The sequence below is a fragment of the Syngnathoides biaculeatus genome, chromosome 5 (genome assembly GCF_019802595.1).
Source record: "Syngnathoides biaculeatus isolate LvHL_M chromosome 5, ASM1980259v1, whole genome shotgun sequence".
Lineage (NCBI taxonomy): Eukaryota > Metazoa > Chordata > Actinopteri > Syngnathiformes > Syngnathidae > Syngnathoides > Syngnathoides biaculeatus.
Window position 1 is genome coordinate 8,620,863 of NC_084644.1, and position 12,051 is coordinate 8,632,913.

At 40.9% G+C, this 12,051-nt stretch overlaps 1 protein-coding gene across 1 annotated transcript in view; it reads left to right on the forward strand.

Annotated features, from left to right (window-relative positions):
- The window catches only part of thsd7ab (thrombospondin, type I, domain containing 7Ab), a 180,494-nt gene that overhangs the window by 117,016 nt on the left and 51,427 nt on the right, over positions 1-12,051 (forward strand). Inside the window, exons 8-10 of the mRNA XM_061818909.1 lie at positions 806-1,009; positions 5,653-5,847; positions 7,244-7,484. Of these exons, the coding sequence (XP_061674893.1) occupies positions 806-1,009; positions 5,653-5,847; positions 7,244-7,484 (640 nt within the window). The remainder of the gene's footprint in view (positions 1-805; positions 1,010-5,652; positions 5,848-7,243; positions 7,485-12,051) is intronic.

The window sequence follows — 12,051 nt, forward strand, 5'->3', positions numbered from 1 at the left end:
TTTGACGTTTAGCATTTACTGGACTCCAGTTGCACTCACACGCTGGGCAGCATCGTCACTGGCAGAAAATTGACCTCGATATGTATGAAAATACATCAGGTTCACCGAAAGATGTTTCTCATGTGTATGAAAACCTCGTACATCAGGTTCACCGAAAGTTGTCTTTGATATTTATAAAAACAGAAACATTAAAATACACTGAAAGTTGTCTGATGTGTACAGAAACGTGATTTTTTTTATGTTTATCGAATTGCAAATAACTACATCAAAGTCTGAATTGTCTGTTTATAAAATTAGAGTTAGTTTCAATGAAGAATCTCGGTTGCCTTTGGTATTGCTAGAAAGACTTAACACTAGAATGATTTTTCTAAAAATGCATATTTTAGGGTCGTGGGATGTTTTTGTTGATATTTAGGTTGACCAAAGGCTTAAGATTGACCATGTTTACAAAAACACGGATGGAAAGTTGAAAGTTGTCTCAAGCTATTTATGAGTCTAAATTGACTTTTTTTTTTTGTTTTGTTTTTGATATTTACAAAATCATGTAGATTAACTTCATCACAGGTTCCGATTTATCCTTGATGTTTTTCAAAAGCACATATGAAGAGTTTGTTTTCAAAACGAGACATGGGCATTTTTTTCAGATTTACGAAACTCGCGCCAAACTTATCCAGCTCCGAATGGATCATTTTGGCGCCAGTTTCGTAAATCTGAAAAAAATGCCTATGTCTCGTTTTGAAAACAAACTCTTCATATTTTACGTTAATAGGTGCGTTCTCCTAAAGACGCGTTGTGGGTGTCCCAGGTTTCAAACTGAGGAGACGACAGATCACCAACGAGCCAACGGGGGGTCCCGCCAACTGCCCGCACCTGGTAGAGGCGCTGCCCTGCGACCAGCCCAGCTGCTACGACTGGCGGCAGGTCGGCCTCGACCGATGCGTCACCGCGGATCAAAAGCCGTGCGGTCCCGGAACGCAGCTCGTCCGGGTCCAGTGCGTTAACACCAACAGTAAGATCACCGGCTCGATAAATTGCATTACACTTCACTACATTGTCTGCGCTTTATCAGGTAACACAACAGCTTGAATTTCATTTTGATGTGCCCAAATTTTGCTACACCCTAACCCCAGAATTGGGTTACAGTAGATCATTTCATGATAGCCGACTTCATTTGCCACCAAAGCGGCTCCTTTCATTCCCTTTAAATGTGGCACAAGGGCAGGGAAAAAGACACCGGCTAAGTCGACCGCAACAATTGGGCGATGCAAAAATGTATGCCTTGAGGCAATAAAAAAAGATTCAATAAAGCATATTAGAACACCCCAGAACCGATTGGCCACTGTCCATTTGTTCCAGACGAATGCAACGAGTGAGAAACAATGCCAAAAACAACAGAGCATCTAGAAGTGAATTTTTAAGACGTTATTATGTGTGATGTACATAAAACATGTATGAGTGAGCTGAATGGTGGTCAGTGATTTTTTTTTTTTAACCTAAAATTATCATCGCTAGCGCTAAAGCTAATAGCAAATCCAAACCATTGAGCAAATGCTGAATTTGTTGTTAATGCCGTCGTACACTTAGCACCGACATATGCAGTTCAAGGGGAAAAAAGGCCATCTTCGTTGTTTACTAAAAACGTAAAGCTCTTGACTGTAGTGTAGTCGATTTAAAAGAGATTCAATAGTGACAGCGCTCGTGTGCGAGAGTGTGTAATCACAGCAATTCATAAGTGAATGGAGAATTTTTTTTTGGCTGATGTAGCAACAGACAATGTGAGCTGCAAAATGTGAGCTAACCAATGGTCACTTCAACGTGTCGACAGCGGTATTGATATGCGGTATACTGTATATATGCTAACCTCAGTATATGTCCGCCTGTGCTTCGATCAAATTCACCAAAATTGGAAGACCAGCTGCAGATGCAGGTCGATGAAAATAGAGCGCTCCAAATTGTTTTTGATTTTTTTACGAAATCTTCACAAAATTGCATGCAATTTGTTACATTTATCAAGAATCTAAAGGGTGTTTGATGTGTACGAAATAGGTACCCTAAAGGTCCACTGTCACGAAATGCACGATTTGGAGTAAGTTATTAATGGAAAAAAAAGGCAGCCGGAATGGACCCATCTGTTTTTTCACCATAAAACATGGCTTTGACCTGTACGGCTTTTTGTAACTCGCGCCATGAAAATCCTCTCGAGAGATTTGTTTTCGAGAAGAAGGAGGAAGTGACGTACATGGGTGGACTCCTTTGTTTCTATTAGTTTTACCTCCGGGAAGGTAGCTCGTTCCGCATATGTAAGTCAGGGGTGCTAAATGTGTTAATGTACCCGTCGGCGCCATGCAAGGCTTTGGCTGCGCCTCGTGGCTCATCGCGGCGCCACCCAGGTGGCTGATACATACTGTCTGGGAGTCTGTTGTTAGTTAGAAGTAATCCGCATATCATCTAAATATGGCTCGAAACTAAATGAGAGGGTAATATTCCCCCGGTGACTTCACTCGATTGTGTCCGCGGCGGACGGCTTCGGCCGGGCTGGCTCATACATACTGTCTGGGAGTCTGTTGTTAGTTAGAAGTGATCCGCATATCATCTAACTATGTCTTGAACCAAGTAATATTGCCCCAGTCACTCGATTGGGAGATGTTTTCTTCTTTGAAAGGAGCTCTCCGCTCATATTTATTTTTTTCATATAGTGAATAATGCTATATGCATTTTTCATTACAATATGTCGTGTTCAAAACCGTATTGATTATGATTGAAAGTTTCAGTCCCGTGAGCGACAGGCGATTACTCCGGAATGGAGTCCGGCTTTCTTTCACGCCCCTGAACGGTTCATAAAAAAAATAAGCGCTGCACTTGTTTCCTTGAAAAACTCTTCTCTGCTCCGATGATTTTTATGCGCGACACAACATTTTCCTCGACTCGCCGTAAAAGTGACTCCAACCTCCTCCCTTCAACCAGCAATTAACTTGACTTCCCCACTAAATCAAATCGTCCTCTGAGCGCATCTCCTCGCCTTGAGACTTTTAACGCTCGCTATTTTTTTTTCCTTTTTACGTTTGAAATCACTCGGTGACCATTTTTGTTTTATTTCACCTCATTAAAATATCACGGGTGTCATTCACGTGTAGACGTACGCGCCCGTCACGATTGGTTTCTTCGTGGTTGCGGCGTAGAAATAAACCACAGTGATGAATCCGCCCCCCTCCGGTCCCTCGTCTGGCTGATGAAAATGGATTTTATTCTCCTTTGGATTTTTTTTTTTGTTTTGTTTTGTTTTGTTTTTGAATGTCACACGGGAAACAAGTGAAGGTTGTTCATTAAAAATAGAGCTAGTTGTCTACTTCGGAATTTTGAAGCTCGACTGAGGCGCGTCTGCTGGAGATTTCCGAGGATTAATATTTGACATTGTGTTCATAAAATGTGTAATATTCAAAATTATACCAACATTCATCTATTTAGGACAAATCATTTGGTAGATTAGATTGTTGTTAATATTTCGAAGAGGCCAAAGGCCCTAAATTCTTTGGGGATAATCAAGACTTGACATTCATCCATCCATTTTCTTTTGCCGCTTATCCTCACGAGGGTCTTTGGGAGTGCTAGAGCATATCTCAGCTGTCAACGTGGAGGAGGCGGGGTACGCCCTGAACTGGTTGCCAGCCACTTGCAGGGCATATAGAGACAACCAACCGATCGAACTCAGAATCACACCTAGGGGCAATTTAGAGTGTCCAATTAATTTGCTTGTTTTTGGGATGTGGGAGGAAACCTCCGGAGTGCCCAGGGAAAACCCACGCAGGCACGGGGAGAACATGCAAACTCCTCACAGGCGCGGCCAGGATCGTACCCGGGTCCTCAGAACTGTGAGGGCCAACGCTTTACCTGCTGGGCCACCGTGCCGCCAAGACTTGACATTGTCTATGAAAACACGTACAGTAATTGTCCTGAAGACATGAAATTGTCTTGTTTTGATTTCTTGGCATTAATTCCAAAAAGTTGGGAGTGTTTTCAATTATATGCCACAAAAATTGTCATTTTGGTCATTTGTCTCCGGGTTGTCGGCATGGTGGAGCAGCTGGAAAGTGTTGGCCTCACAGTTCTGAGGTCCCGGGTTCGATCCCGACCCCACCTGTGTGGAATTTGGAATTGGACACTCTAAATTGCCCCAAGATGTGATTGTTAGTGCGGCTGTTTGTCTCGATGTGCCCTGCCATTGGCTGGCACCCAGTTCAGGGTCTACCCCGCCTCCTGCCCGTTGACAGCTGGGATAGGCTCAAGCTCTCCCTGCGACCCTTGTGAGGATAAGCGGCTAAGAAAATGGATGGATGGATGGATGAATGTTTATATATGGTAATGACTCAACATGGTCTTTAATTTCACTCTGTCTTTTATGTTCAAGATTGATAATAAGTTCAATGAAGACCCTAAATTGTCTTTTAACGTTTTTTTAGTACAATTTCATCAAGTTCACTGAAGACTGTACAATGTATTGTAGTTTATTGATTTGTAGTTTACAGTATGTAGTTGCAGTATACAGTATACCGCGTTGCATTCACAATGAACTTTGGCTTGCGCTGATTATAAAAAAAATAAAACAAAAATCAATGAAGAGATTTCCACAGCATCCTCACGTGGTGGCTTCACGGATATATCATGCTTTTCAGCTTTATTAATAATTCATATGCGCTCCTGTATAAGTCCCACATGGCTTCACCTTTTTTTTTTTTTTTATTCTCTATGCAGTGCCACTCATGTAATGGATGGTGTATCCATATGACAATATTATTCATAAACCAGTTGTCATGTCATTATGTTCCATGCATGTGAATTATTAGTGCAGGGAGGTCCATGCTATATTACTTAGTGGACATATTGCAATTAATTTAGAAGATGGCGAAAATAAGCAGGGGAAAATATATACATATGTGTGTGTGTGTGTGTGTGTGTGTAAAACAATTAACAAATAGACAAATATTAAATGAAAACAAATTCTAAAATATTTAACAAAAATACACAAACATGATTTAAATGCTAATTTATTTGAAAGAAATACAAAATGTTAGACAAAATAGTCAATGAAAATACAAAAAATCTTTTAAAGAAATAGGGAAATGTAAATATTGTAGATAAAAATATGTACATCCATATCATCTCAAATATAAGGTGAAAATATATTGGAGAAAATAAACAAATATTAAATGCAATAAAATTACCAATATGTGAGATGAAAAATACCGATTAAAAACAATACATTACATCAATCTAAGAAACAAAATACAAAAGGTTAATAAAAATAAATAAATATAATATATAATTATTATTAATTATTATAATTATATAATAAATAAAAAGGGCAACATAATTACTATCTGTATTTTAGCTGGCAGTTGTTTTTCATAAAATGCAGGGAGTTGGCAAACCAGGTTCATTCGCATTACTGCCACCAATTGATATCGTCCATTATCGATTTCACATTTTTTCTTGTATCTCAAGACAAAGCGATATCTCGTATCTAAGCAACTCCTGACTCAAGGCCCTCACATCTCGAGTTCCCTCTACGTATTATTTTTTTTTATTGTATTACTTTCGACCATTGTGGGAACCCCCCCCCCCCCCACTCCCGACCGTCTCGCTTTTGTTTTTCAGGAGAACCGGTGGACGAGAGCCTGTGCTCGTCCACGCCGCCTCCGGATCCCGTGGCCTGCCAGGTGCCTTGCTCGCGGGACTGCGTGCTGAGCGACTGGACGACGTGGTCCACCTGCTCGCAGACCTGCTCCAGCAAGACCGTGGAGGGAAAGCAGATGAGAACGAGATCCATTCTGGCTTACAACGCCGGCGAGGGTGAGCTTTCGGGTAGACGCTCGCGCCCGCGTTTTACTTTTTCATTTGGGATGTCGGATTTTGATTAAAAAAAAAAAAAAAATCTCAGGATGACTCTAAAATAACCTTCGCTAGAGGATTGAACTTGATCTCAAAATGTTTCAGCACTTTTTCCTCTTTTCTCTCTCTTGTGTCATAAAAATGTTCAGGTCTGTTGGCTTGAAAAGCACAATAATAATCCCAAAAAGATGGATTTGGACATTCTTAGAAATGTTAATGGGTTAAATACACATGTCCAAATTAAGATCGCATGAAAAGGATAAACTGCGTTGTAGTTCAATGAATTTATTATTATCATTATTTTACCTCTAAAGCCCGGGATCCCAAATTTCAGTGAGTTGTGTATGAGACGACTTCCTGTCTGTCCTCGCCGGTTTTAAGTGTCTGATTGTCTTGTTTGTCCTCACTCACAGTCACTGACATGGTTGTGGCCTGGATCACAGTCATGGAGGGTAACGGAAGCAGACTAGCTTAAAAACGCTAGCTAGCGTTTGTGCTTAGCGTACTAGCGCTTCTCGTTTGTCAGTCTCACGTCTTAAAAGTATTTTGTTGGCTAGTTGTAGTCCAGTTCAGTACTTCAAGCTTGTAGTTTGTTACAATTGACTGATTTTTTTTTTTTTTTAGTTAACGCTGTTTCTTTCGTCCAAGGTCTTTCGCGGGTACCCAAGTTTCCAGAACTTTTGGGTAAATCTTTGCTGGAAATAGATGAATCAGGATGTTGTGTAGTTGTGGATGTTGTAGAATGGTGTAGGAGGATGTGGGCACTTGGAACTCCATCCAAAATTTTCAAGTCCAGATCGAAAGCAAGAGGAAGATATTCCGTCTATGGTTGAAAAAGCTGAATGGTGGCTCTATCTATCTATCTATCTATCTATTATCTATCTATCTATCTATATCTATCTATCTATATCTATCTATCTATCTATCTATCTATCTATCTATCTATCTATCTATCTATCTATCTATCTATCTATCTATCTATCTATATCTATCTATCTATCTATCTATCTATCTATCTATCTATCTAAAATGTCCTTGAATGTTTTACGAAGGTTTGAATTCCAAGTGTCGAAAGTAAACTGTTATCTATCCCTGGCAGAAAGAATCATCCCTCGCTTTAGCTTGACTTTTCGGTAGCTCCACACATGCTTTAAACAACTGTTGAAAGGGAGTCAGGAAATGGTTGTTCTCACAGTTCTGGGGACCGGGGTTTGCATGTTCTCCCCGTTCCTGCGTGGCTTTTCTCCGGGCACTCCGGTTTCCCCCCCACATCCCAACAAATGCATTCATTGGACACTCTTAATTGATCCGTTTCCCACGACATACTAACTTATGTCTCGTCTCGTCTCGTCTGGAGGTGGCGCCATGTGCCCCAATAGCAGCTCCCTGCAGGAGGTCCGCAACTGTAACGAGCACGCCTGCACCGTGTACCACTGGCAGACGGGCCCCTGGGGGCCCTGCGGTGAGGATCCCTCGTCCGCGGCCCCCAACGGCAATTCCACCGGGACGGTGGCGGGCCTCGGGAGCTGCTCCAAGGGGGTCCAGACCAGGAAAGTAATGTGCGTGCGCGTCAATGTGGGACAGGTGCCGCCAAAAAAGTAAGTGCTCTTTGCTTCTGCTCCATTTCAACTCTCAGTGACTTTTTTAAGGGCATTTTGTCTCAGAACTACCAAAAATAATCCATAACATATCCCAATATTTAATTATATGACACATACAGTACATAAAGTTAAGGTTAGAAAATCCACCATAAAAGAGCAATACAATATAAGATAATACAAAAGTCAGAAATAATGAAAAATTATCATTTTAGAGGACAAAACACAAAGGTTTATTTTTATAAATACCAAAACATTTTTAAAAAATACCAAAGTGTATTTCAAAAAATGCACAAATAATAAATACCGTAATTCCCGGCCTACAGAGTGCACCTGTACATTTGTAAAGGAAATACCATTTGATACATACATAACCCACACCTGTGTAAAAGCCGCAAGTGCCCACATTGAAACATGAGATATATACAAAGAGGGTACACAGAGAGTTTAATGCTAGCACCGCCACGCTGATGCTAACGCTAGCCCTACCACGTTAACACTAGTGCCGCACTAACACTAGCGCCACGTGAACGCTAGCACTGTGCTAATGCAAAGAAAGACGGTACACAGAAAGAGTTCTCAAAGTTTTAATACCTTAGCTTAGCTTAACATAGCAACAACACGGTAGCATGAACAGGGCTGTTAAAAAAACATACCGGTAAAAAAAAACACGAAAAAAAAACAGCTGTGGCAGCTACACAGTAGCAACACGGTAGCACAGCACTAAAACATACCTAAATCACTGACACACAGCAGTAACACAACAGCAACACACTAGCGCGGTACGTACGCTAGCGCAGCGCTAACAGGGCCGGTTTTAAAAAAAACATAGCGGTAAAAGACACTTCCTCGCCACATTGATTCCTCACTTTTACCTTTTCTGCTCGAGTGCACCCTTGCGGCCATAAGAAAAAAATGCCCGAATTACCCACATCCCCGCATAAACCACAAGGTTTAAAGGATGTGAAAAAAGTCACGGTTTATAGGCCGCAAATTACAGTAATATTCTTCTTCTTTTCCTTTTGGCTTGTCCCGTTAGTGGTCGCCACAGCGTGTCATCTTAGATGACACGCATATTTGTTTGGCATAGTTTTACGCCGGATGCCCTCATTACATGAAAAAAAACTTGCCCTGCGATTGGCTAGCAACCAGTTCAGGGTGTACCCTGCCTCCTGGCCGTCGACAGCTGGGACAAGCTCCAGCAGTCCCACGAGCCTCGTGAGGATAAGCGACTAAGAAAATGGATGGATGGATGGATGGATGGATGTACACATATGCACACAGTGGAACCTCGGAGTTGGAACCTAATTCTTGTGACGCGTTCAACGTCTGATTTACGTCTATCTATCTATCTATCTATCTATCTATCTATCTATCTATCTATCTATATCTATCTATCTATCTATCTATCTATCTATATCTATCTATCTATCTATCTATCTATCTATCTATCTATCATCTATCTATCTATCTATCTATCTATCTATCTATCTATCTATCTATCTATCTCCCTTTTCATGTAAAATTACTATTGTTATTCTAATTTTACAAAAAAGGTAAATATCTCCAAATTACTATATATATATATATATATAATATATATATATATATATAATTATGCTATTATTATTTTCTTTCAAACATTTTTTTTCCAAAGGAAATAATGTAAATCAAAGTTCAATCGGTTCTCAACCGCCAAATACAAAATATCCATTTTAATTTGTATTTTATCTCGGCAGCGAGGCTGCCTTGCAGAGGACACGAAAAGAGCCGCAATTTTCGCCGCACGCTTTAAACGTCGCGGCAAAATGAGTGCCACCTGCTGCATCTACAAAAGGAAAAACTGAAAAGACTCGATGCGGATCTTGGAGGGCAACACCGAGAGGACAAAGCAAAGAAGGACACGGTGTGGGTGGGAGACGGATGAGTTTCAGAGCTAAATGAAGTCATAAAAATGAAAACAAACAAAGATGGTGGCAGAGTTACCTTCTCCCGTGCGATATCTTCCCTTTGCAGCCACGCTCGGATGAATTAAAAAAAAAAAAAAAAAAATTGTGAGCTTTCCGGGAAGCCCAATTAACTGCTGGCACTTTGTCATTCTTGATAATGACAGTAATTAAGTTGCATTGATACTTAAAGGCAATTTAATCAGCAGCCGGATGCTAATAAAAATGGATGCTTTTGCTTCAAGGACTAAATAAGTGAATGCCTGAGTCTGGGATTGGAGAAAAAAAAAAAGTTGCAGTACTTTTGTCAGAACATCACAATTTTATTTCGATACCTTGGGTTGCAGTTTGATTCAGTTTTGGTTTGTTTCAATTTTAATTTAGCAAGACGTAGAAATCCACAGATAGGGGGACATTTGGACGATTTTAAATATTTATTTTGGATGCCATCCAAAAATGTGACTTGTGTCACATTCTTTAAGCTGTAAAACATTTGACAATGAAAATTTGCACATCACGTATTTGTGCATCCATCCATCCATTTTCTTCACCGCTTATCCTCAAAAGGGTCGCGGGAGTGCTGGAGCCTATCCCAGCTGTCAAGGGGCAGGAGGCAGGGTACACCCTGAACTGGTTGCCAGCCAATCGCAGGGCACATCGAGACAAACAGTCGCACTCACAATCCCACCTAGGGGCAATTTAGAGTGTCCAATTAATGTTGCATGTTTTTGGAATGTGAGAGGAAACCGGAGTGCCCGGAGAAAACCCACACAGGCACGGGGAGAACATGCAAACTCCACATAGGCAGGTCCGGGATTGAACCCGGGACCTCAGAACTGTGAGGCCAACGCTTTACCAGCTGCGTCACCATGCCGCGCCTGGACAATTTGAAGTATTTATTTTTGATGCCATCTAAAAATATGACTTGTGTCACGTTACATTCTTTAAGCTGTGAAATATTTGAAAATGAAAATTTGCACATCACATATTTGTGCATCCATTTTCTTTGCCGCCTATCCTCACAAGCGTTGCGGGGAGTGCTGGAGCCTATCTCAGCAGTGGTACATCCTGAACTGGTTGCCAGCCAATCTCAGGGCACATCGAGACAAACAGCCGCCCTCACAATCATACCGAGGGGCAATTTAGAGTGTCCAATTCATGGTATTTGTGCATATGTTGTGTATAGACACTGAAATGTTGAAACGGATCTAAACTTAAATGAGGTGTATTTCCTCTTGGAAATAGTAATTGAAAATTACAAATGTGCACAATATCACTTATTTATGCATATGGAGTACAAAAGTAGAAGCTTGATGATGGCCCTTTCTTGGAAAAATAAAGTCCATCTTTATTTCCTACTTAATTTAGTTTAGTTTAATTTCCGGCCTACAAGCCGCGAATCTTTTCATACGCTTTCAACCCTGCGGTGGTGCGGCTAATTTGTGCATTTTTTTTGTAACGGTAAGAGTGAGACCGGTGGAATATATGTGCCGAGGAAGTGACTTTTACCAGTCCAGCCCTGTTAGCGATGCACTTCCGTGTTACTGCCGTGTCTCAATGATTTTTACTGGTATGTTATTTTTTCAACCGGCCCTATTAGCGCGACGCGACCGTTAGTGAGGCGCTTGCAGTAGGGTTACTGCAGTAATGCTAGCATTAGAGTTAGCATGGCAGCGCTAGTGTTGAACTCTGTGTACTGTCTTTCTTTGTAAATATCTCGTGTTTCAATGTGGGCACTTGCGGCTTTTACACAGCTACGGCCTACGAATGTACCAAATGGTATTTCCTTTACAAATGTACTGGGTGAGGTTTATAACCAGGTGCGCTCTATAGGTCGGGAATTATGGTTCTATAATTATTCATTGGGTTGTTCTTTGTCATAACTTATTATGTGGCATGTTTGTGGCACTGTGACATTTTCCGTTACTTTGCCCACCATACCCGATTCATTCATTTAGTGCCGCTGTCAACGAGTTAATTTTATTCCTGTGGGTGGATTCTGTGCAATTGACTTTAAAGTCTACACAAGGCTTTTATGTCTTTGGCTCTTGGGTGTCTTTGATGAACATGCATTTGATTCTTTGGAAAATGTGGCCTTTTTTTTAGCTTCATAAAACATAAAACATCCATTAGGTTTATTGAAGGCTCTAAAATTTCCCTTCGGTTCATCGACAGCTAATTTGTTTTTGATGTTTACCAAAACACGTTGCGTTCAGTTGGTCTGCATTGTTTTTGTTTTAGAAAATACGAAAATCTGATCTTTGTCCACAAAAACAAATCTGAAGACTGTCTTTGAGGTGTGTGAATGTGCAAGTTCAATTAGCTTCTGATGTTTCCAAAGCACATAAGGTACAAAGAAGACCCTGAGCTGTCTTTGATGTTTACCAGAACACGAATATTAAAGGTACACTGTCATGAAATGCATCGTTTTTAGCACGTCATTAATGAAAAAAAAACGGCAGCCGGAATGGAGCCATCCATTTTTTCACCACAAAACGTGTTTTTGACATATGTGGCTTTTTGAAACTCCCGCCATGAAAATCCTCTCGAGGAATTTGTTTTCGACAAGAAGCTGGAAGTGACGTTGGAGGCAGGTGTGCGCTCAAGCGGACTAATTTGTT